Source organism: Physeter macrocephalus, chromosome 11, assembly GCF_002837175.3.
Source record: "Physeter macrocephalus isolate SW-GA chromosome 11, ASM283717v5, whole genome shotgun sequence".
Lineage (NCBI taxonomy): Eukaryota > Metazoa > Chordata > Mammalia > Artiodactyla > Physeteridae > Physeter > Physeter macrocephalus.
In genome coordinates this window covers 103,321,990-103,349,041 of record NC_041224.1, presented here as the reverse complement: position 1 = coordinate 103,349,041, position 27,052 = coordinate 103,321,990, and the positions used below count along the sequence as shown (strand labels likewise).

General features: G+C 36.5%; 1 protein-coding gene across 3 annotated transcripts in view; it reads right to left on the bottom strand.

Moving 5' to 3' along the window:
- Positions 1-869: 869 nt before the first annotated feature.
- The window catches only part of AQR (aquarius intron-binding spliceosomal factor), a 110,518-nt gene continuing 84,335 nt past the window's right edge, over positions 870-27,052 (bottom strand). Inside the window, exons 29-37 of one of the 3 annotated variants that reach the window (XR_003681840.2) lie at positions 26,770-26,957; positions 25,894-26,065; positions 23,771-23,941; positions 20,850-20,935; positions 15,994-16,168; positions 12,584-12,697; positions 9,285-9,647; positions 7,368-7,397; positions 870-4,878 (exon numbers count right to left, since the gene is read on the bottom strand). Coding sequence is in view for 2 of the 3 variants with exons in the window: in XM_024118476.2 (XP_023974244.1) it covers positions 9,333-9,647; positions 12,584-12,697; positions 15,994-16,168; positions 20,850-20,935; positions 23,771-23,941; positions 25,894-26,065; positions 26,770-26,957 (1,221 nt within the window). In the remaining variant the exon portion in view is untranslated. Of the gene's footprint in view, positions 4,879-7,367; positions 7,398-9,155; positions 9,648-12,583; positions 12,698-15,993; positions 16,169-20,849; positions 20,936-23,770; positions 23,942-25,893; positions 26,066-26,769; positions 26,958-27,052 lie in introns of those variants that run through there. The other 2 variants (XM_024118476.2, XM_024118475.3) reach the window with 2 other exon arrangements.

Here is a 27,052-nt window from a genome sequence, read left to right as displayed (position 1 = left end):
ACATCTGTGTAACAAAGCTTAAAAACAAACATCAAAAATGTCAACTAATACCCACAAGTCACTGCCTGCTAAAAGACTTCAACTGTCTTTAAAGGAAGACAACAAAATCCAAACATTCAACAACATAGCATTTGTAATTTCCAGTATTCAACTAAAAATTTATTCGGCATGTAAAGAGTAGCAATTTTGGCCCATGACGAGAAGAAAAAAAAATCAATAGAAAAATAAACCAAGGGACTTCCATGGTGGTTAAGAATCTGACTTTTGGGCTTCCCTGGTGGCGCAGTGGTTGCGCGTCCGCCTGCCGATGCAAGGGGAACCGGGTTCGCGCCCCGGTCTGGGAGGATCCCACGTGCCGCGGAGCGGCTGGGCCCGTGAGCCATGGCCGCTGGGCCTGCGCGTCCGGAGCCTGTGCTCCGCAACGGGAGAGGCCGCGGTGGAGGGAGGCCAGCATACCACAAAAAAAAAAAAAAAAAAAGAATCTGCCTGCCAATGCAGGGGACACAGGTTCGAGCCCTGGTCTGGGAAGATCCCACATGCTGCAGAGCAACTAACCACGTGCACCACAACTACTGAGCCTGCTCTCTAGAGCCTGCGAGCCACAACTGCTGAGGCCGCATGCCACATCTACTGAAGCTTGCGTGCCTAGAGCCTGTGCTCCACAACAAGAGAAGCCACCGCAATGAGAAGCCTGCGCACCACGACGAAGAGCAGCCGCCGCTCGCCACAACTAGAGAAAGCCCGCACGCAGCAACGAAGACCCAACGCAGCCAAAACTAAATTAAAAAAGAATAAAAAAGGTTGAAAAATAAACCAATGCAATTCACCACATTAACAGAATAAAGGAGAAAAAGCATATAATCATGTTGAGGATACACTGAAAAAGTATTTGTGAGATTTCAACATCCATTCATGTTAAAAACAATGACAACAACAACACTTGGCAAACTAGGCATAGACGGAAACTCTTAAAATCTGATACAGGGTGTCACAAAGACCTATAGCAATAGGTGAAATATTAAAAGCTTTGTCCCTAAGATGGGGAGGAAACAAAGATACTCATTTTGATTGCCTCCATTCAACCTGTACTGGAGTTCTTCAATAAGCCAATAAGCAGAAAAGGGAAGTAAAAGGCACAGAGATTAAAAAGGAAATAAGAAGTATAATGATCAAAGAAGAAATAAAACTACCATTATTCACAGATGACATAATTATGTATGTAGATAACCCAAAATAATCTACTGTCATACTATAATAAGTGAATTTAACAAGATTGCTACATACCAGGGCAACATACAAGAAAGATACTGTATTTCTATATACCAGTAACAAATAATGACAAAACATAATAAAATGTAGTTTTAAAAGTACCATTTATAGTAGCATAAAAATTCAAATACGAATAAATTTAACAAAAGATGGCCAAAACCTTTATCTAGAAAACTACAAAACATTATTGAGATTAAAGAAGGCTTAAGTAAATGGAAAGAAACACCATATTCCAAAATGATAAAGACATCAATTTTCCTCCAAATTGATCTACAGAATCAATACAATCCCAATAAGAATCCAAGCAAGTTTTTTTCGCTTTTTTTTAGAATTGACAGGATGATTCTAAAGTGTATACACAGATTAAGAGTGGCCAATATCTTGAAGAATATAGCTAAGGGAGAATACACAACCAGATGTCAAGGTTTAATGTAAAGCTACAGTAATTAAAACAGTTAAATGTTGGCACAAGAAAAGAAAAATATACCAATGGCACAATTCCAGAAACAGACCCACACATATACAATTACTTGATTTACAACAAAGATTACAGTATAGTGTGTTGAGGGAAAGAATGATCTAATAAATAGTGCTCAGCTAATCTTGATCCCTACCTCATGTCATTACAATCTATTTGAGAAGGCAGACAAAAAAAAGTACACTTTGTATGATTCCATTTTTACGTAGCTCAAAAGCAGGCCAAACTACCCATGCCCCATATTCATAGCACCATGTCAATTTAAGAGAACCACTTGACCAATTTAATTTCTCAAGTGTCAATGACAGTTGACATTCATGACTCTTTTCACCAAAGCTACGACTCTATTTCTGCAGAGGAAACACATTCTCTACTTGCTCAGAGGAGCCCATTCATTTAATGAGCCCAACTAGACCAAGAATTCCAATGGCGACCTCTAAAAAACCACAACTGATTTCTGTAATTGCATAAGAGCATCTTGCTTTGAGTTGTTTTAGAAACAGACGTTTGCTCCTGGGAACTTTAGCTCACACAGATGTTCTTTTCAGCTCCCAAATGTGCTAACGCTGGGTTTGCGGCAGGTAGAGTTAAACTGGAAGGCTGAACCAGGCATTCCTCATTTTATTGCACTTCACTTTATTGCGTTTTGTAGATACTATGTTTTTAACAAATTGAAGGTTTGAAGCAGCCTTGTGTCAAGTAAGTCTATCAGCGCCACTTCCCCATCGGCACTTCCTCACTTTGTGTCTCTGTGTCACATTTTGGTAATTCTTACAATATTTCAAACTTTTTCATTATTGTTATATTTATTATGGTGATCTGTGACCCTGCATCTTATTACTGCAAGAAGATTATGACTCGCTGAAGGCTCAGATGATGGTTAGCATTATTTTTTTGCAATAAAATATTTTAAAATTAAGGTATGTATGCTTTTTTAGACATAATACTATTTAGCATACTTAATAGACTACAGTATAGTATAAAAATAACTTTTATAGGTACCGGGAAGCTGAAAAATTAGTGTGACTCTCTTTATTGTGATATTCAATTTATTGCAGTGGTCTGGAATGAACCCACAATATCTCTGAGGTTTGCCTATAACGGTAATTTAAAGTACAGGTCTTGGTAAATTCTAACTTTTCCCTTATCATGTATTACATTCTTTTAAAACTGTTATTTAACCTGTTACTGACTTTGCCTAAAACTAAAACAGCATTAGGATAATTTACATTTTGGCACTTAAATACTACTTACTATAGCCCCTCCCCATTATATGTTTCTCATACCTTTTTCAATCCAAAACAAGTATTAATTTGGCTTTCACCTGTAAGTATAAACACTGTAACATTAAAGCATATTTTTTCATAGACCTCTTATTTCCTATCCTGATTTTGGCAACCTGGTCTTCTCTCTGGTATTCTAAGCCTGAGAGGAATTCTTTAGTAGGCTTGCCTTACTCATCTGTGAAATATTAAGTGTTGCTCCTTCTACTTTGATTTGTTTCAAGCAAATAAGTTTAAAGAACAGCAAGGTAAGGAATTTGCCTGAATGTCAGATGGTGGTTCTGGTCCCAGTTCAACTAACCATAGTGTCCTAGGCAAACCACCCAATGCCTCAGTATTCTCACCTATGAACTATGGCATTGTTGCCTGACATAGAGTAGGTACTCAGTCTATGAATGCACAAGAATTAGATAGTTTCAAAGACATCTTCCAACTTTTTACCATTTTTAATTCAATTCACTTCTGTGGAAAGTAGTCAACCAGCAAAATAAAATGCAAATTAACTAGCTCTATTCTTGTTCCACTACTATTCTTGGGGAAGTCTGGGATTAGAAGAAATCAGCACTGGAAAGTGCTACTAGAAGAAAATGGGTAATGAAAATACCATAATACAGTAACCACATTTACTGTAAATAACTGAATTAAAAACCAGAAGAAAACTCCCCTCAAAATGAACCAATGAATGAGTAGAAAAAGATATTTTATATGACCACTTCCTATCAAGAACTCTTGACTTTTTTAAAAAGGTCAATAAAATCAGTTTCTAAAAGAGGCATTTATATTAAACAAGGTATCTCCCAAGGAGAAGCAGCTACCATTGAGGTTCTTGCACTTAGATTTACTGCAAGAAGAGTGTTGGGTGAATGTACGATGTAAGTCAAAGACAGAGAGAAAGAGGATGGTGGGGACCATTATCTCTGGGGATCAACCAAGAGAGAATTCAACATGTCCTATGCAAGGTAACTTTTGGGGTCCTTCATCTTACATTCTTCTTTAAGGAAATTTTCTTCATATTTACCTAAATTTTCTTCTATTATTTCTTGTCCACCCCTATTTACCATGCTAAATCTTTTTCCTTTTTGAAACAGACTTTTAAAGAAAACAAACATTTAGAGAACTGAGAAGACACACTGGAAATACGGACTGTTCTTTTACTGCACAGTAAGAAATGAGAAAAGGTTAGTGTGAAATCCTGGACTCTAAAATTAAAATGTAAACAGAGAATGCTCAGTGACCTTTTCTTAGAAGGCTCACACGAACGAATGTCATGGTACATTGATCAAACTTTTATTCATTTGTATTTTCAGGATGTTGCTATTAATACCATGTGACACGCAACAAATTACACTATGACACTTTGTCCAAATCACTTCACCTCTACATTCTTCTTCAGCTGTGTTACTTTAGCCTCTGGTTACTTAATGGAAAAACAATGTATTAAAGTCTTATTTTTGTAGGGGAGGGAAGACTTTACCTTCTTAGGTCTGTACCTGGGGCCTGTGAATTAAACTGTCAAAAGACAAATTAATAGGAGAAATAGCATGCAAATTTAATTGATGTTTTTAACTTTACTTCCAGGGGGCTACACAGAAAAGTAAAAATTCCCCCCCAAAGCTGTTAGGCTTTGAAGCTTATATACCATTTTAACAAAGGACAATAAATTATGGAGAAGTAAATAGGCAAAAAAAAAAGGGGGGGAGTTTGGGCTTTTAGGGGTGGTAGATTGTGGGAAAGTAAATACATGGGGAAATTAATGGAAGATAAGGGTCATTTTAGTAAGGTTTGTTTATGCAGACTCATTTCACAGCATCATCTCTGTGTCCGGTGATAAGGGTTGTTGTCTTCTTCCTGGTACAGGAGAGAGGGGACACCTTTACAAATGCAAATTTATGTCATCTTTACAAAGGGAAATTTATGCCCTGCTTTTAGGCAGAAGCACAAGGACAGAGAATACTTCCTGTATCTGCTGTTTCTCAACTGCCTTCAGCTCAAAATAATCCTTAGGACAAAGTAGCATATTGGGGCTGGTATATTCTTATCCCCTCAATTTTCTAAGGGGGAATCAAAGTTCACTTGCTAATGTAAAAATATTGGCTCCCAAACTGTTCTGAGGAACTAGTTCTCTAGAATGTCTTATTTAAAAAAAAAAAGAAAAAGAAAAAGAAAGAAAGAGTTCTATGGTCAAATAAGCTTGGGATAATCAAATGCTAGATTAAACAAAGTTAACATGATTTTTTCCTGCAGGAAAGAACCTTTAATTAGCTAACAATGCATTGTTATTCTGCAAATGGGGAATGATAATTAATTGTGTTCCTCAAACTTATTTGACCATGGAACATGTTTCTCAAAGTAGTTTTGAAGACGGGTGGTTTTGTAACATATGTTGAGAAATACTGGGATTGGCCGTCTTTTGTATGTAAGTGCAAAAGTTTAAGTAGCTAATGAAATAAGTGTAGGCCAAAAGGTAGAGCTGGCAATAAAGCTGGCAGTCAGCAGTAACTGTGCTGCATTCTGAGTCATGCTCTAGGGGACTGAGCTCAGGATTGTCCCTATGAAGAAAAAAAGTGTCCAAAGCTTCTGGCTACCGCTGAATTAAAACCCCTTCTCGGGAACTGAAGAATAGCAATGGATAAAGAAAAAATGGTCTCATGTGCTCATTTCCATCCTTGGCTCTGTACAGCTCCAGTTGTATTATTCTTAAACATCTATTAACATGATTGCTTCATAATTACAAAGGCTAACTGCCAAGCATTTTTCACAGGAAGCAAGGCACTGCTTGTTTTTAACTGCTCTTCTGGCGCATGCAAAAGGGTCAGCGTGTTTTTAAAAATCTTTTTTATCTCATTTCAATTGAAGAAACATCTCTAAAATACCACGTGAGTACAAGATAAAAAGGAAAAAGCACATTCAAGCTAGGTAAGTGCAATAATATAGATGATCTTGGGGTGGGGGAGTACAGGATACAGAATTGATATTACCAATATATCCCAAGCACAATGGTACCTACTATCTCCATCTGGGTATGCTGTTCTGCTAGAAATTTTAATTTCAGCAGAGACCATCCTCAATGCTGCCATGGGCTGATTTCGAGGTTTCCAATCAGTAAATTTGACCCTTGATCTTCAAAGGTCAACTGCCACCACGCGTTCCCTTCTTAATCCTCCTCCATGCTCCCTGGATAGGGGCATAGCTACGCACTCAAGTCAGAGGACTGGCTGGCAATATCCTACACTGTCTCAAAGATTTGGGGGAAAATGCAGAGGGTGGGACTGGTATTTACCGAGCACCCAGGTGCCAGATGTTTTCACAAACATTACCCCATTAACAAACAAACAGATCTTTCCCCCATTTTGTAGATAAAACTGTGACTTAGAGAGGTTATAACACTTGTCAAGGTCAAACCAAATGCTGATGAGCAAATTACGTAAAATTTGAGTCAGGTCTGGATGAGTCCAAAGTCTGTTTTACAATATCATGTTGTCCCCTGATCATAAAAACCTCGTTTTTTATAGGAGCACAAATGGCCCATTTATACCATTTCTCTCAGTATCTAGCAAAATATCAACTTTTATCATAGCACTAACTTCAGGAGACCTGGTAATATTTAGATCTCATTCATTTGCCCAAATCAATAGAGCTATTTATTCTCAACTGCTGGTAATGTACTTTCTTAACTCAGCATTTTGTGAAAAAAAGTCTAAATACTTGAATTGCTTCATTTCATGCTCTTTCACTTGGCATGTGTCTTTTTGGTTTGCTTTTAAAAATAAACTCCAAAATCATGACATATTCAGATATGAAAAACAGGATGAGAGCAATGGGAACACTAATCTGAAATGGTCACCTGGCTAGAATACCTGTGTCTGTAGTAATCCCAAATTAAATAGAAAAATTTTGAATTTATGAAGCAATTACTCATGTGTGGTTGATTTAAAAAAAAGGCACAAAACTGCCCTGGACTATAGATTGGATTCTACCCCGGTCTCCCACAGTTGCCACCCTGGTTAAGACCATCTGATTCAGTTTCCTCATTGTTTAAGATTAGAAAAGATCTCTTAAGTTCCTTTAAAAATTCCACAATTCTGTAGTCAACTGCAGTTCACTGGCCTTTCCAGTGAATAAACAATTTAAAATAATGCAAGTCCCACTTTCATCATCCCTTTCTTAATTTGACAAAGGCAAAGGAATTATTCATCTTCCAGTTAAAATTTTCTTTTTAGTGTGATAGAAAATCAAGCAGCAGAGAAAGAAGTTCAGTCACCCAGCCAGACAGAGTGATATACAGTGTTAGGAAAATGGTTTACTTAAGGAGAAAGCAGCACAACAGTTTTGCTTACTTTGGTTGCAGGTATCATGATTCATTTCCTCTAAAGGGTAGAGGGAAAAATCAATCTTTTCCAGGAAAGACAGTAATATGGTAAAGCTTCCTCCCCTCTTGCTTAGCCTTATACTATATATTCACAAATGAAAATAATTCTGAGTGCGAGTCCTCATACAGATGCCCATAACACCTGCTTTCAAATTCTTATACTCAGAGAAATTATGTAACAGACCATTTGGCTCCATCCTAACTCTGATAACAAACAGACCTAGGTTTCCTACGTTCGTTTCCTTGGCATTTCACTCCCCTTATTATCCCATCAACTTTCATCTTCCCCTTCCCCACCCAACACAATTGTTGATGCTGCAAGAAGCACTGTAAGACAGGAGTCTAAATTATACCCACCACGGACTGGTAAACTTAAGCAAACATTAGTCACTCAAAAATATCACTGACTTGACTTTCTGGGTTTAATTTCCTTATGAATTCATCATTGCTTCAAAATATCAAGATGAGAAGCACTGGTCTTGTCACTGGCAGTGTGCAATTCTTGCTTAATTCTTCAAAAGTTCGTTGGACACGGTCAAGCCTAAAGGTAGATGCACTAGATTTGGGGGAATGCTCCCCTTAGCCACTCTAGCAGATGTGGGAATGGGGAAGAGAACTAGTGGGCAAGTTCACCCTGCCCACATACACATATTCAGCTCTTCTCTGGTCACCATGCCCAGGGACCTTATAAGCAGAGGTCCATTGTCAGAAAACAGTCATACTCACTGTAAACTCTACCATCGCAGGATCACCATTCTACCTCTCATTCATGTGCGGACAGCACAGTAATCTCAGTACAGCGCTTCTAAAACTACAAAGCGCATATGAATCATGTGGGGACTCTGCTGTAATGCAGATTGAGATTTAACAGATCTGGGGTAGAGCCCAAATTTTTGCATTTCTAACAAATTTCAATGCAGCACTGATGCTGCTGATTTGCAGGCCACACCTGAGTAGCAAAAGGTCCTAGTACAGATGACATGACTTCCCAAATCTGGAACACATTTTACCTTAAGGTCTCCTTATGGCTGGTTATCTATCAAGAGAACAAAACAGGGCAGAAAACTCAGAAGCTCTGCATCGGAAGAAATCCATCCTGAATACAGGAATTAATTAAGTTCACTGATTTTCACTGCCCGGACCCTGGACCTTTGTTCCTGCCCAAATGGATCTGCCAGATCCTTCTTGCTTAGATGAATGACAAACCTTGGCCCAGGCTCACCAGCCTTATCTGATATCATTTGGCCAGCAACTCAAACATTAATTGTGTAACACCTGCAAAAATAAAAATGCAGGTTCCTAGGCTCTAACCCTGAGATTCTGATTCATTAGGCCTGGAGTGGCCCCCAAAATAAAGAGACATTCTAGGTGATTTTACACATTCTGAGATTTGGGGGAAGGAAATGCATGTCTTCTTTAATGGATCGGAGCAACTTATATCCTATGGTGTTGATGCCTTTCCATCAAGGAAGACAGCAAAGAAAGGAGGGATACAAAGAAACATGACTTGAGCATCTTACATTATGGTAGAATAAATGATTTCCTCCCCAATTTGGACACTTGCTTGAAGTCATTTGTAGTTAATTCCAGGATATTTTGTCCTTTTCTTTAGAGAAGTTCACTAAAAATGTGAACTATTAGTCTGTAGAAAATTCTTTTAATGTAGGTATGATTAAAGATATAGTTATTTAATAATCAAAATATCAAAGGAATGGTTATTTACTCTTCTGACTGAACAAATAAAATTGGAGCTGTCCACACACATTCTTTTTTCATATATACAAGAAGACAAACATTGAGATCAGCTAACAAAAATAAGGACTGAATATTAATTAGGGCCATTAAAATGGCAGAAGCGTATGTAAAATACAAAAGGTAACTTTACCTAGACTTTATAAATGAAATGTCCTCCCTAAGAAGGGCTACAGTTTGGCTACTTGGTTTCTCTGGGGGCAGATGTGGCATCTTGAGGGGTGTTATTCTCCGCTGGTACAGCTACAGGTTCTGCCACAGTAGCAGTGATCTCGGATTCAGGAGGGACGGCCTCTGAACTGGAACTGGCTCCTGTGTGACTGGGGATGGTCTCAGTCTGAGAGGCTGAGGTTTCTTGACTGAAGCTGGCATCTGTTAGACTAGGTACAATGTCAGCTTGAGCAGGCGTGGCCTCTTCTTCTGTTTCCAATTCTGTTTCCTGACTTGGAACTTCTTCACCTTCTTCTACCATAGCAGGTGGTAGCTGTAATAAAGTCTAAAGAAAAAAAAAAAAAAAAAAAAAAGAAAGAGAGAGAGAGAGAAGACATCAATGAATCCAAATAAAAAGACACTGGCTTATAAAGTTAAGTTCTCACATTAACATTACCTTCCTAACTGATACTGTCACTCTAGAATTCTCCAAAACACTGCTGGCCATTTTATATTACAGATGTAACAACTCTGATGATAATGGCCTAAGTTTTACTGACTCCATGGAATATGCCTGCCTAGATATCAGATAATAATGATGAGATCATATATTACATCCTCAGGGAGAAAAACAATATCAAAAGCTATTAAATTTTTTAGCAAAGGAATTTACTGTAACACTCTGGAAAACCAGTGGCTGATTAGGACTGACTGCCACACCAACTCAAGAAAGGACCAACTTCCATCAAGGAGCCATGTGAAGGGTGAGAAGGAACCAAGCCTTGAGACAAGGCCACGGCAAGGAGAGAGCAGCAGGGCACAAGGCTTCTGTCCCACTTAACCAGAACACTGGAGCAGCTCTATATGCCTGGCTTCCCTTTCAGCCCATGGCAGTCTGGAGCTAAAGCTGGGCTTCTCTCTTCAGGAACTGTTTCTCTTGTTGGAAACTGAAAAAATTTTAAAGTAGTACTCACAATGGCAGCACAAAATATGAAACACTTAGCAATAAAACTAACAACATATGTATAAAGCCTGTATGCTGAAAACTGCCAAACACTGAGGAGAGAATTCAAAGAAGACCTAAAGAAGTGGAGAGAGATATCATATTCATGGAAAGAAGACTCAATATTGTTAAGATGTTAATTTCCCCAAATTGATCCTAAGCAGTAATACTCCAAAATCCTAATCAAAACCTCAACCTGCTTTTTCTGGGAGTTGAAATAGACAAGCTGATTCTAAAATTTATACAGAAAAGCAAAGCCAAAACCATTTTGAAAAATAACAAAACTGAAGGACTCACATTATCTAATTTCAAGATTTATGATAAAGAAACTCTAATAAAGGTAGTGTAGTAAAGGCAAAAAGGAAAGATGCAAAGATCAACAGAACAGAATAGAAAGCCCATAAGTAGACTCTCACATACATGGCCAATTGATTTTTCTACTAAGACAACAAGGTGAGATCCTAAAAGTTCTCAACATAAGAAAAAAAAAATGTGTAACTCTGTGTGGTGAAGGATGTTAATCAGATTTATTGTGGTGATTGTTTTGCAATATACAGAAATAGCAAATCATTATTTTATACACCTGAAACTAATATAAAATTATATGTCAATTATATCTCAATTTGAAAAACGGCTTTTTTAATCTCAAAAAAAAAAAAAAAAATGACAAGGCAAGTCAACAGGGGGAAAAAATAGCCTTTTCAGGAAATGGTGCTGAAACAACTGGATATCCACATGCAAATGAGTAAAATGCAACCTTACCTTGCACCATATAAAAAAAATTAACCCACAATGTACCATACCTCTAAATAGAAAATTAAACTATAAAACTTCTAGAAGAAAACATTAGGGAAAAAACCCCTGTAATTTTGGGTCCGGCTAAGTTCTTTTAGAACATAAAAAGCATGAATCACAAAAGAACAACTTGATACACTGTGACTTTGTCAAAATTTAAAACTGTTGTTTTTTGAAAGACACTTAAAAATGAAAAAACAAGTCACAGACTAGGAGAAAATATTAGTAAAACAAACATTTGAGGAGGAACTTGTAGTCAGAATAAATTTTAAAACTCTCAAAACTCAATAATAATACAACCCAAAAAAGTGAGTGAGGGACCTAAACAGACACATCCTCAAAGATATGCAGATGGTAAATAACCACATGAAAAGATGTTAAGCATCAATTGTTATTAGAGAAGTGCCAATTAAAACCACAACGAGACCACTACACACCTAATGGAATGCTAAAATAAAAAGACCAAACGTAGTAAGTGTGTGTGAGCTTTCATACATTGCTGGTGGGAATATAAAATGGTACAACCACTTTTTAAGACAGGTGGGCAGTTTCTTAAAAGAAGTTGAATACATACTTACCATACTATCCAACCATTCCACTCCTAGAAATTTACCCAAGAGAAAGTACAAAGACTTGTAGGAGAACGTTCATAGTAGCTTTATTTGTAGTAGCCAAAATTGGAAACCCAAATGTCCATCAGTGGATGAATGGGTAAACTTGGTAATCTGTATAATGGATTACTTATTCAGCAATAAAAGGAAAAGGACTACTGATACATTCTGAAACATAAATGAATATCAAAATAATGCTGAATAAAAGTAGGAAAAAAGAGTACATGCTGTATGAGTCTATTTACATAAATGTCTAAAAAATGGAGACTAATCTATTGTGACATAAAGTAGATCCCTGGTTTCCCAGAGAAGGAGGAAAAGGAACTGGTGAGGGACGAGAGGGATTATCAAGGTGTACATGGAAAACTTTTGGGGATAATAGATATGATCATCTTCTCGATTATGGTGATGGTTTCACGGATATATACAAATATCAGAACATATCAAATTGTATACTTTAGATATGTGGAATTTATTGTATGCCAAATTATATCTACAAAAGATGTTTTTAAAATATGGATATTATATGAATAGTAATCTACTTTGGTTTAGCTGGTTTCCCACAAGGAATCAAGTACGTTAAAGATTTATTTGGGGCTTCCCTAGTGGCGCAGTGGTTGAGAATCCGGCTGCCGATGCAGGGGACACGGGTTCGTGCCCTGGTGCGGGAAGATCCCACATGCCGTGGAGCAGCTGGGCCTGTGAGCCATGGCCACTGAGCCTGTGCGTCTGGAGCCTGTGCTCCACAACGGGAGAGGCCACAACAGTGAGAGCCCCGCGTACCACAAAAAATAAATAAATAAATAAATAAATACTTATTCGGCAACAGATTCTACAGCAAGAAAAATAAGAGTCAATTTTGAGAAAACTTACCTGATGATAATGATGTGTGGTCTGTATCAAATGCATATACATGTTGTATACAAAGTTTGCCATCTGGGGCATATTCTTTATTATCTGTACTTCATGAGATGGTCTCTCTCCATTCTAGAAGACGGCAAAAAGAAAGTTAAGTATAATCACTTATATGTGGAATCTAAAATATGACACAAATGAACTTATCTATGAGACAGAAACAGACTCAGAGACATAGAGAACAGACTTGTGGTTGCCAAGGCGGGTGGTGGGTAAGGGAGGTATGGATTGGGAGTTTCGGATTAGCAGATGCAAACTATTATGTATAGAATGGATAAACAACAAGGTCCTACTGTACAGCACAGGGAGCTATATTCAATATCCTGTGATAAACCATAATGGAAAAGAGTATGAAAAAGAGTGTATATTTGTATAGCTCAATCACTTTCCTATACAGCAGAAACTAACACAGCATTGTAAATCAACTATACATCAATAAAATAAATTTAAAAAAAAAAGAAAAAGAAAGTTAAGTATAGAGTGAAAGACACTGAAAGCTAACACTTCACCAGAAGCCCGTGTCTCCATCTTATGTATGAACACTATTTGACTATTAGGGTTTGGAGGAAATAAGAACAGCAAGAGGACATTAAGATGTAAGTGTTAGAGTCGAATAAGGATTTCATGAAGAGAAGTGTTTCAATTTAAATTTAGAAAAGGTAGAGATGAGGACAGAGCTGAGAGTCACTAGCTTTTAATATAATTTCAAGTTGGTAAGTAAAACATGAGTTTTGGTCTACTAACTAATGTAGAAGAATTCATAAGAAATAAGCAATCATTTGAATAGAAAAAAAATAAAATAAACATGGTCTAAAGTAGTGGTCTCCAATACCACATATGCTCCAAAGGCAAGTCTCAAGGCTATTCACAAAGAAAATATTAAAATTATTCTTCCCATTTATGTTTTTCTAAAAAATAAGAAGCTATCATTTATTATTACTTAATATATAGACTGTTAGTCATGAGGGTTAATATTTGCCAGTTTTCTTTTTTCGGCCATGCCATGCTGCTTGTGGGATTTTAGTTCCCCAACCAGGGATCAAACCTGTGCCCCCTGCTGTGGAAGCGTGAAGTCCTAACCACTGGATCGCCAGTGAATTCCGGCAAGATTTTTTTTTCTTTACTAATAAAGTGTATGGTCAAAAATGTTGGCAAATAGTAGTCTAAGGTGTAAACTTTGTAGTACCCATCAGAACCATGTGGGGAAAGTTAAATAACAGAGGCCTGGGCTGTAGCCCCCAGTGATTTCGATTCAGTAGGTCTGAGGGAGAACAGGTGATTCTCATGCAGTAGCTTCTGACAACAACCTGAGAAACACCACTCTATCGGTGTAGGTAAAGTGGTAAAGCAAATGAAGAAAACAGAAAATATGCACTTCTTCTAAACCATCTGAGATAAAGATTAAGAACTTTCCTATTAAAAGTCAATTGTAAAATTTTTGTAAAGTCTCATTCTTTCTTACTGTACAATTCAGAAAATCATAGAGGTAAAAAACATATCAAGAAAAAGGATTTTACCTTAAAGTGACAAATTATTTGAAGCACATAAAGTAAGAAATATTTAGTACATTAAACAGCATTTCTCAGAATTAAGCAGGACAGTGGTATTGCACATAAGCAGGTGTTCTTTGGACGGTGGTCACTTTCTGTAACGGTCACAACTTCTGTGTGCAAAGACTGCCATGCTGTTACAACTATGGAATATTGCCTTTAAAGCATGGAAGTCTTTCTGTTTGTTTGTATTTGCATATTTTCTGGTGGCTTTCCTGGGAGCAGCCTCTCCTGAGACTCAGGGCTGCTCAGTCCTCCTCACCCTTCACACTGTCTTCTGAGCAGAGGATGCGGAGATGCTCCCAGCCCTCAGCCCCCAGGGCTTGAGTCCATGGTACTGCCTAGAGCACTGCTTTCCAAACCTTCTGTTCCTTGGTATTGCCTCCAGGTGTGTCTGCAGCCCTTGGCTAGGAAGCACCTGGAGAGTGTGTTAAACCTGAAGATACCTAGCCTCTGCCCCAGACCTCTCATCAGCTGTGTGCCTGTTTAATAATCAGTCCACAAAAGATTGAGAACCACATAGCTACAGGACTGTGTCCAGACCTCAGAGCCTGGCACTCAAGGCTGCACATGGCCCCACCCCACTGTATCGTTCCATCCTTTCCCTTCTATTCCTCCACAGCAGCATTTCTTTTATTTAAAGGAAAAAAAAAACACAATTAAAAAAGTTCTTAACATTATTACAAAACCCACAGAATTTATTTATTTTTTTTAAAGAGGGGTGGGGGGAATTCTCTGGCAGCCCAGTAGTTAGGACTCCATGCTCTCATTGCCGAGGGCCTGGGTTCAATCCCTGGTCAGGGAACTAAGATCCTGCAAGCCACACAGTGCGGCCAAAAAATGAAAAAATAAAAAAAATTTTTAAAAATGTTTTAAAAAATAATAAAAAGAGAGGTGGGGAAAAGAAATATACTGTGAACATTTAAGACAGTTTTATTTAAAATTCAATGGACTTCCAAGGCATTTCATTAAATTAAAAACACAAAGCCCAAAAGTCCATAGCATGCTGACCTTCATGTAAGAAAGAAAACGTAAGAAAATAAAGTTACCTGCTCCTTTGTGCACAAGTAAGGCTAAGCCAGAAACTGAAGAGATAATGTTAGCTCTGGGAGCTGAGGGTGGGAAAGGGAAGAAAGAAGGGGAGATAGGAGATGGGTAGCAGGGATGAGGAGAGAGTGGCACTTCTCTGAGTTAAGTGTTTGTGCTGTTCCCTGACACCTTGCCCCAGAATGCAAGCTTCTTGAGGGTTCTCCAAGAGCTAAACCAGTTATTACTCTGTTATCAAGTAATTAGTTAAGTTCTCCTTACAAAGCTGAAGAGATGCAGTATAGTATGATGATTATTAACATGGACTCTGGAGTCAGGCTGCCTGGGTTTTTAAATCTTGGACTCTCCATCTACTCAGATGTGTGGCTTAACTACTTAACTTCTCGGATCCACAGTTTCCAACATATGGAAAGTGAGGTTAATAAGAAAACCTATTGAACAGGGCTGTTACTGAGATGAAATAAGATAATGTATGTAATGTAACATTTATTGAGTACCCACCATGTATCAGGCTATTAGCTCTGACATACATTATTTCCTATTAGTAACCTGTTCAATAGGTTTTCTTATTTACCCCATTTTCCATATGTTGGAAACTGGATCAGAGAAGTTGCCTGATATGTGGTGAGTACTCAGTAAATGTCAGCTGGTGTTATTATTTTTACATAGAAAATCTTAATTCAGTTTCTTAGCGTAAGAAGCACTCTAAACCAGTGTTCAGATGATTTATGTGATGATGCTCTTTGATAATGTGGTCACCTGTAGGCTTACCTTTCTACTGGTTGGGAAAGGTTCTGTTGGAATTATATGCAAATGAAGTGGGCGGGCTGTGAGCTGGCTGAAAGCTGGAGTTAGTTCAAAACAGTTCTGGAAGAGGGATACTCTGGCGAAGATATAAAGTCCAAGTCTGGCTCTAGACATGGCTACCACTAAGCGACGGACATCCCTTTGAGAAACAAATAGAATGAATTAAAACATATCAAGATTAGTAACATATTTATGCAGCCTTTTATTTTTAAAACATATTCCACTAAATATTCCTGTTCAGCTGTGGCAATAAAGAGTTAAGCTTCTTAAAAACTTAACAGAATAAACATTAAGTTAATCAATGCTGTGTAACTAGTTAACCAAGTAAGAAGTTAATCCTTTATTACCAACTTCTATGTTTTTTTTGCGGGGAGAGGGTGGGGAGAATCACAAAATAACCAATGACTGATTAAAAAGGTGTAAGTTGCTATACTAGTATTACGATATAGTTCAGTTGTCAATTACCAATTTACTGTATCACCACCATTGAGTCGATTCAAACCGGCCCTTACTCCATTTCACCTACCAAATTCCCACGCTCTGTCAAGGTTAATGGGTCAAATTTTACTTCCTAGATAACTCTTATCATACTGTTTTATATTTATTTATAATAATAATTACAAATACAAACAAATACAGTATGAGGAGTGATATAACAATACCATCTCTTATTCACGCATTTACTCTAGTACCTACGCCCAATGGCTGGACTATAACAGGTCTCAGTGTTCACATAAACAGTAATAAAAATGCCAAAATGCATGATCCAGCTATACATGTAGCTGGCTATCTGATGAACGATGGCAGTTTTCTTTATCTTTCAGAAAGAATATGTTCTTAAAATTTTATCTGAATTTACTTGAATCAAATGAACTTATTTACAAAACAGAAACAGACTTAGAGAATGAACTTATGGTTACCAGGGGGGAAGTGGGGTGGGGAGGGATAGATTGAGAGTTTGGGATTGACATGTACACACTGCTATATTTAAAACAGATAACCAACAAGGACCATGTAAAAAAGAAAAAAAAAATTACAAAAGAGTGGCTATGTGTAAAAAGAAAAAAAAAATTATAAAAGAGTGGCTATGTAAGTTTAATTTCACTTCACTATTACTTAGAATATGTTTTAGTAAGAAAATATAGTTTTGGTTTCAAATACAGAGGACAGCTTGTTTTCTTGAGATGCTCTTAGATGTTTAAATTTGCAAGTACTCTACAAAAGAGAAGACTTTCATGAATAATAATAAAATCTGGTACAGTCATCCCTAACTCCTGAAAGAAAGTGTTAAGAGTGTTACAGAGATCAAATGTTACAAAGATCATAAAATAACCAGACAGAGAATCGGGAATTGGAATATTAATCAAATGGCTTTTCTTTGTCTCTGCATAATGCAAGATATTTGGGGAATATCTCTAATTCAGCCTCATTTTCTATTGTGTTTTATGGCCTTGATAAGGATCTAGTTTCTCTTATCAGGAGGGACTGTGCAACATCGTATATAATAGCAGTTATGTTGAGGGGGTATCCCCGCCTCCCAGCAACCCAAACTAAGAGAAGTTCATTTAGGTATGAGGAGAAAGCATACCCATTTGCAGTAGCTTTGAGGAATTTCTACATTTGTGACACCCTGGATTCATGAAGGAAATGTCACCTTCTAGGTCACTGCAGGCCGAATTGTTTTTACTTCCTCCACATCCCTTAGAAGCCCGAGGGGTCACGCTATGGGTGGCTGGTTCCAAAACTAGTAACTGGATGTACAATGCTGGAAATACTTAGCATGAGGTCTCACCTAAGTATTATAAACTTAATAAAAACACTGTTAAAACAATGTTGTCAGGGAAAAAGGTGGGGAGGGCATGGTGGAAGGAGGTGATCTAAGCCGTTGTTTTCATGCTAATCCCTGTATTATGATATTCAGTTCTCCCTTTCTCATTCAGAAGGCTCTATCTCTAGGCAGAGCAGTGACAATGAACCTGTTCCTCTGAGGAACTTTTCCCTCCAGTCCTTAGTACTGTAGGACAGTTAAGTGGCTCTACTAAGTTCGATCTCCACTGTACATGAGGAGAGTTAGACTAAAATCTTCTGCAGAATCAAATGTAGGTATTTTCCAAGGACATGTTTAATGTCTCCTCCACTGGATTCGAAGCTCCATGGGGACAGAGATAACGAATGTTAGATTTACTACTATATATCAAGAACCCATCTCATTGCCAAATAATAGAAGGATCTGAGAACATCTGTTAAATGAATGACCAAACACTATAAACGTAACAAACTACCAGGCAAAAAAAGTAAAGGGTGGCAGCATGAAAAGCCAGGGTTCCTTGGAGCTGTATCTTGAAACCAGGGCAATGAGAACTACCACCTTCTTTCACAGTCCCCAGAAGATGGCTGGACAGAAACAGCACCGTTAAACAACAAGCTATCGCTCTGATAGAGCCCCTACAAGGAGACAACACAGGAAAGTTACAGTTTCACTGCTTTGCTCTGAACAAGTCATAAGCATTTCTATTTGTAGCTGGGCTATTCAAGTCAGTAGGGACAAGAACAATGAATGTTGGAAAAGGAACCAGAAATGTCTCACTACTCTAGCTTCTAAACAGCTCCACAGAGTCCTAAAACAGGTCTCTGGAACTGACGCTGAATAGCCTGGCTCCTAAACAATCACCTGATTAGTCTATCCTGGATGAAAAAAAGATGTGGGTAAAAGAAGAAAGGCAGGCACTTGGGAAAATGGCTTAGCAGTTTCTTAAAGGGTTAAACATAGAGTTACTATATGACCCAGCAATTCCACTCCAAGGTCTACACCCAAGAGAAAGGAAAACATACTTCCACACAAAACTTGCACATGAATGTTCACAACAGCATTAGTCCTAATAGCCAAAAAGTAGAAACAACCTAAGTGTCCACCAACTGATGAATGGATAAATAAAAAGTAAAAAATTCACACAAAAAATAATGAAATATTATTTAGCAATTAAAAGTAATGAAGTACTGACACGTGCCTACAACATGGATGAATCTTGAACACATTATGCTAAGTGATTTCATTTATATGAAGTGTCCAGAATAGGCAAATCTATAGACGTATAGTAGAATAGTGGTTGCCAAGGGCTTAGGGGAGAGGGGAGGGGAGTAACTGCTGACAGGTATAGGATGATAAAAATGTTCTAAAATCATGATGGGGTGATAAAAATGTTCTAAAATCATGAAGATAGCTGCATAACTATGAATATACTAAAAATCATTGAACTGTACACTTAAAATAGGTGAATTGTATGGTATGTGAATTATATCCCAATAAAGCTATTATTAAAAAGAGAAATATGGAAGAAAGTAGGTTTCCTTGGTCTCTTGAAACTTGAAAACAAAATATTTTACTATTTCCTAGAAAAAGAAAGATATGAAAGATTGTATCTACAAACCAAAAAATTCTATGAGGAGTTTGATAAAATTCTAGCTAAGATACCAACCTATCTGGATAGCTGAATCGTAAATCATAGGTCAACTGACTTTTTCCCCTCTATGCTTTAATAACTCTACCACCATCACAAGCACCCTGCGAAGGAGAAGGTAGACTTCCAAAAGGGAAGTTTGGCAAATACAAAGAAGACTAATTTATCTGGATAAAGAAAATTTAGATATGTAAGACAACAATGAAATCAGGTTCTTTTTTAAGCCTTCATTTATAAGCATTCTATTATCATCATCTTTCTCTTTATTTTTTTTTAAGTTTCCAGAAGTCAGGTAAAAAACAGCATAGAAATAAAGTCATGGGAATGTGAAAAAGACAAAAAAAGCACTATAGAGTAAGAAAAAAGGTGGGAAGGGGAGGAAGCAGTATTCAAATATTCATACTGTGAGTTTGGGTAAGAGATTTTAATTATGTAAATCATGATGCCCTATGCAGCAGCAGCTATAAATTTCAATGTGGAAATGAAACCGCTTTTTAGAAAAGTTAGCCTCCAAAACATGTTTGACACTTAAGTAAAAACACACTGTACTTTAGAATGCTATACTATTGAAACAATTTCTTGAAACATTACATCTTTGTTTACTCTTATGTAAAAGTTATCGGTCTAATGGAACCTGATCAGTCTGGGTTAAGCACCAAATAGATCTTGACTTAATGACAACATTATGAGAGCTTGCAGAATTTTCTTTTTATATCCATCAAATAAAATAATAAAATGAACTCTCCTTATAGTTTTGTTAGTAAGTCATACGAGATGAAGGTTTATATGAAACTAAATGGCTGCTTTGTAACAAGGAGATATTATTCCCATAAATCTCCAGCACATAAATACATCACAATCAATGATAAAAATATATTACTGTTCATTTTGACGATTCTTAATCCCGGGAGAACAAATGGTTCCTTTATCCTAACACTGAAGCTAAAAGACTGTGTAGGGAAAAGTGAGAAATCCTGTGCAATGAAAACTTTACTCTTAGACTTTTTACCACTTTACCTCCTTTAATTTCTGACCTTAAGTTTCAAACAGACATAGGAGATATATACATACATACATAAATATATATATATATAAAATGATTAAATGCTATCTCTGACTGTTCCTGAAGAGTAAAAAAGTTAAAATTACTAAAACATTTAAGATTCAAAAAATTCAGAAGCAATGGCAATGATTAACTAACTATACAAAGAATATGATACTGCTACAGTCCAACAAAAAGCACCAAAAGTTGCCATAACAATTAATTACACTTTCAACATAAAATTTAAAACTACTTAGCCACAGAAGCTCAAAATTAAAGCATAAAGTTCAACACTATTATGAAAATGTTTCCTTACATACCTCAGATGGCCCACTGCCCTGGTTCGTACTAGAGAAAGAAGAATATAATCATTCTGTTGACCTTGAAATCTGTCAACGGTTGTCACCTGAGACAAAAAAAAGGGGGAATATGGTATATTTTCAAAAGCAAAAACTCTAGAGAGATCATTTAAATAAAGTGCTAGAAATAAAAATCTTATCCTTAAAATAGTCAATCGCAAAAGAACATGACTATATACTTGGAATTGAAAGAACAAGTTAATGAACACTATGAAATAAACCATGGTAACCAGATTCGGCTATGTCCCTATGTTATTCACACTTAATAGCACTCATCCTTAACTCTGCAGATACCTAAGTAACTATTATATTTGTGGAATTAACAATCTTCCCCCTACTAGACTACTCAGCGCCATGAAAGCAGGAACTGTTGTTCAGCTAATTATATACCTGATATCCCAATCTGATGCCCGGCAACATTTTAAATGTACCATTTGATAAATTTTGACAATATATACTCCCAAATAACCACCACCACAATCAAAATTTCCATTACCTCAGTCCCTTTTGTCATCAAATCTGTATCCCCCAGCCTCAGGCAACCACTGATCAGCTTTCTGTCACTATAGATTATTTTGCTGCCAGTTCTAGAATTCCATAAAAATGGAATCATAAATTAGAAGTTCATACCTTTTTACTGGTGAATAGTATTCCACTGAACGAATATACTACAATTTGTTTATTCATTCCCTTGTTCATGGAATTTGGGTTGTGTCTAGTTTAGGGCTATTTTGAATAAAGCTGCAATGAATACTCATGTATAAATATTTTTGTGTAAATATGTTTTTATTGCTCTTGGATAAATATCTGGGGGTAAAATTGCTGGACTGTGTGGGTGTTTATAAGAAACTGTCAAACTGTTTTCCAAAGTCGCTGTACACACATTCACCAGCACTGTTCCAGTTAAAGAGTTCTAGTTGCTCCACATCCTTGCCAACACTTGGTATACTGTCAATCTTTATAATTTTAGCCATTCTATTGGATGTGTAGTGGTACACCACTGGAGTTTTAATTGCATTTTCCCTGACAACTAGTGATGGTAAGCATTTTTTCATGTGCTTATTGTCCATTTGTATGCTGTCCAATTCATTTGTCAATTCTGTATTGGGCTGTCTATATTTTACAATGACTTTTATAGGAGTTCATATATTCTGGATATAGTCCTTTGCTCTTATGTGTGGATATTATACCTGGAAATTCTGTTGTCATCTTGCCCATGTGGAGAGCTTGTCTGAGAACTGGGCTCACAGACTGAGGACAGCAAAGCAGAAAGATGAAATGAACCTTGGTCTTTCATGACATCATTGGGTCTCACTGTAACCTAACCTGGAGCCACACTACTTTCATCTTCTTGTTATGAGAGAGAGTAACTTTCCTTATTGTTTAAGTTTTTCTGTTACTCATAAATAAAAGGATTCAGACACTGAGGTTCTTCTATTTCTAAACTTCCTATATTTCAAAGTTATTAGTTTCTCATTTTCACTCTCTATATCCCTTAAGGAGTGTTCTACAGTGCCTGTTTCTCCCCATTCCTTTTAATTTTGTCTCCATTTCTTTGATTTTGTTTTATTTTCTGCCAGTTCACATTTCATCTCTTCCTGGGTTCTTCAATTTCTGTTTTGTAGCCTTCCCTCACAGAAATGCATACTTCATTAAGTATTTAAAAATTCATACCCAAATATGCATTCAAAATTTTCATCTGTTCTAGGCCAACATGTTTTCTGGAGTATGTTATCTTGTCAATTAGTTTGTTCAGATGCTCTTTCCCTCATTTATAAATTAAGCTTGTGCTAGTTTCCTTTTCTCCTCTATTTTACCACTGATTAGGCGGGTTTCTCAGATTAGCTATGCACAAGAGGTTAGGTTAGGGTGAGCAGAACTTTCTTCTAAAGGCTCAGTGATTTTACCAACAGATGGTTCTCTTTTTCACTGTTACTATAGAGACGGTGTATTTTTTTCAAATATAGCTCATCTGTAGTCTTCTTTGAATCAGTCTGGAACCAGAAAGGCTTCTGCTCACCCCAATACCCATATCCGTTGTTGAATAATAGGGATGTGGCTCTTATACTTCAAAGTATGCCACCACTTTCAGAAAGTGTGTTTTTACTGGCACTTTCAAGACTGGACCCCTAAATTCTCTTCCCATTTTTTCTTCTTGATCTTAGTCACATGTCCTCTCACTAAAAATGGAATTTGTTTTTTCTTCCTCCCATTTTTCTCTTACTTGTGGATGATTTCCAAGAAAAGGTAAAAGAGCTTTTATATAGCTATGTTCACAACCAAAGTCCTAATTGCATCATTACTAACACTATATTTATGTTTTGTTATTCTTTCTAATTTTTCAAACCTGTATTGACAAAATCAAGCATCTTCATTTTTATTTGCAATTACTCCATCACATCACATAAAGAAGTATAAAAAAAATCCTAAGGTCTGAATGTACTTTATGATTTTCCTTTATCCCCAAGAAAAAACACCCCCCTACACACACACACAATAAGAAGCAGTACAAATTATACCTTTGTAAAACAAACAAAATTTAAAAATGCTACAATTCCTATTTCTACTATAAAGGACATAAATAGTTTCATTAGACATCATTTTACCAACAAAAAGTTTCAGAAACATTTATTTCTGATTACTGTCAACAAAAATCTTCAACGTGATAGTTGAGACAGATGTTCACAGCAAACCAATAACACTGTCAGATAGAATTGCCAGAGAATAATTTATAGAGTTCCTATTATTTCATTTTCTCACATATTTTAAAAGGAGATAGCAAAGAGACAAGGTAGAACAACATAAATAACTCATAATAAATATAAATCTTTCCATCTTGCCAACAACATGAATAAGAGAACGTATTATACTTGTAAAATTACCTTATTTGGTCTTCCAATCAATGGATTGCTCCCGCATCGTCTATTGATGATGTCACGAATAAGATGCTTTTGTCCATTATATGTTGTTAGAATGCTAATCTTGTCAGCAGGGTAACCAAGTAAGCACATGTACATAAAAAGTGCCACTACATATTCTGCCTCTCCAAGATTCTGTAATGAAAACATTAATCAGATTGTGCATTTATTTCCCTTTATAGAAAAAACAGTTAACTAGCACAATTTGTTCATTTATCACACCTCAAGAAGTGAACAGTTAATATCTTGGACAAGTGAATACCTCTCATAAAACTGAGCAATAACTTATCCTAAATTAACAATGATAAATAAAAACAGAGTATGTGGTAATTACTTCCATTTAACATTTGCAATATATTTGCAATACATGGAACAATCATAAAATAAAAGTCACCAACTTAAAGGCTTAATATTTCTGGGACCACAACAATCACAATACAGATCAATAATATCCTGTTACAGCGTACTGCAACTATAGTTATGGAAAGAAATATTAACATAAAGAAGCAAGGTTAACTATCTTAGAAGCCAGTAGAAAATCCAGTCTAACATATACATCCAGCAGTACCGTAGTTGGCTCTCAATTTTTACACAATGTTTTTCCTTTTTCCTTCATACTTCTTAGTTTTTTTTGTGTGTGTATTATGTTCGTTCTCTTACTAATGGTTGCCACCTCTACCAGACCACTTCAGATGGGAAGAGGATGTGGCCTCAAATTGATCATTCTGGCCTGCTGTGACCTTAGAGGGTCTAGGTAAAGATGGATGGGAAGGAGTTTAAGACCAAGACTTAAATACACTACTTGAGAGTGAGAAAGCATACACAAGGCTGCTCAGTCCAGTTCAACAGAGACTAAATTGAAAGTAACAGATGAGAGAAGAAAATAAAATGAGAACATAAACATAACATGAAAATCAAAAAGACAAGAAGCTGGATTTCATGTAAAGGCAGTAGGAAAATTACAGGAAGACCTTGAGAAAAATCATTTGTATTCTGGTGACACACAGCTTCAGTTACCTCTTCATCTAAATTTTCTCGTTCTTTGGAAGAGTCACATGACTGTGTAAATCTTTCCATTTTCTATATTGATAACAAACTACATTTATCTAAGCATCAGCTAACATAGATAAAAGAACAAATCTTTTGGTGCATATGCTGCCAGATCTTTTTGTAGAGATTATCTGTACATATTTCTATATGTATGTTTTGCTTCTTAAAAAGCAAAACGGGATACTATAGATACATTTTGCAAGCTGATTTTTTCATTAATATAGCATAAAAATTCTCCCTATCAGTAAACCAAGTTATTATGTTACTCTTAGTGGCTATTCAGTATTATATGGAATAGGTAAAAGTGTAATTAATCCCTACTGATAAGACATTTAGGTTGTTTCCCCTTTCAAAAATAATTTGCAATAAAAAAAAGATGTGATGAACATTTTAGCATATAAGTCTTTGCAAATTTGTCCATTTTTTTAAGGATAAATTCCTAGAAGTGAGAGTATTGCTGTTAATACATACTAACAATATGTTCACCAAATTACTTTCCTACAAGCATTGCATGAATATAGTTTCCCAAACCTAACCCAACAGAGGTGAAAATATATTCCAGTGATTTATACTTGCTGCAAATCTATATCTTTTTTTGTGAATTGCATATTCTAGTCCTTATTGCATTTTTCTGTTGGGGGGTTGATTCTTTTATAAGTGATTTTAAAGAGTTCTATACACATCCAGACTTCAATCCATTGTTTTTTAAAGTCTGAAAATAAATTTTGCTCTCAATCAAGCAATATTTTTCTTTATGATTTTTGATTTTGGTAATGAGCTTAAAAAGACCTTTCTTACCCCAACATTATATATTCATCATTATTTTCTTCTTTTTTAGTATGTTTATATAAGATTCTTTTCTTTGGTGTATATATCTTTAATCCATCTGAAATGGAAATTTGTGTGTTGTGTGTGAGGTGGAGATCTAACTTTGCTTTATTTAATGGTTTGTCCAAGTGGTTCAGTAATACTGATTTAGGTAGTAATTCAGCCAGGAAAATTCAAAATAAACTTAAAAGTTTCCTATTTTTTCTTACCTGATAAAAGTAAGGATTAGGCTCAGATTCTCCAACTCCCTGAAAATCTTCAACATTAATGAGCTGGAAGTCATAAAGCAAGCCAGCATTTGCTGTACTAAACTCCGGCAAGAGCTGCACATGGGGTAAGTTTCCTAGATTCTTGTATCGCCAGTTGTAGAGGTTGCACAAGCTTTCAAAGACAAATCCCCCCCCAAACAGGAAATATTAGCATTGTAAATCCCCTTTTAATATATATAAGGGAGTTTCTAAGGGATGGGCTCTTCCTGTTAATTTTCATATTATCCACGTTGTGCTCTTCTTTTTAGCAATAATGCTTTTGCAACCTTTGTCTCCCTGTAAGTAACCAAATCAGAAGATTGATGATATTACAAGAAATGATAGCTCCATTACGTTCTCTGAGGTAAATGCTACCTTTATTCCTTAAATTAAAAAATCCGGGAAGAGTCTGCACAGTGAAAAAAATTGTTGAGGTAACTATGAGAGTGGACCTGTACATTTTACAAAGTAAGAATTAGTGTGTTCTCCTCTTGTTCACCTCTAGCTTTAGATTTCAAAATGATATTAATCGTATATCTTTTGGGGGCATGAAGAAAAGGGAGGTGACAGTGAAAAGAAGCTCCTCTTAGTTTATAAGTCACTTAATCTCAATGAATAAAATGAAGGATATAATTTGGTCAATTCACACCCCATGCTGAAGGTAATAAAGGTACTTTCCAATTTGTAGATTTGTATCCAGGCAAGTTCCTGGATAACAGATAAGAGTCTATACAGAAGATGTTATCGAATACTTGGATCATTGAAATGATGTCCTTAAATAGAAGTAATATCCCTAACATCCACCCTCCCTGCCCGCCGTTGCCCTGTCTCCTTTACCTTGCTCTGGCCCTCCCTTGGGCATCGAGGTCCACAGTAGGAACTCCAACTCTGACAAAGCGAGTGAAGAGAGATTGCTCCATGTTTGAATACTTCTGAAAGGCCATGTTCTTAATGACTGGAGGTAACTGGTGATGATCACCAATCATAATCCAACGTTTTAGTCGGCTAAAACCATCCTGAGGATTCTAGAAATAAAAAGTGAGGAAATGCCAAAATATTCTAATATATTACCCTGTTAATCTCCAATTTATTGCACAAGATTCTTGCTATTCACAAGATG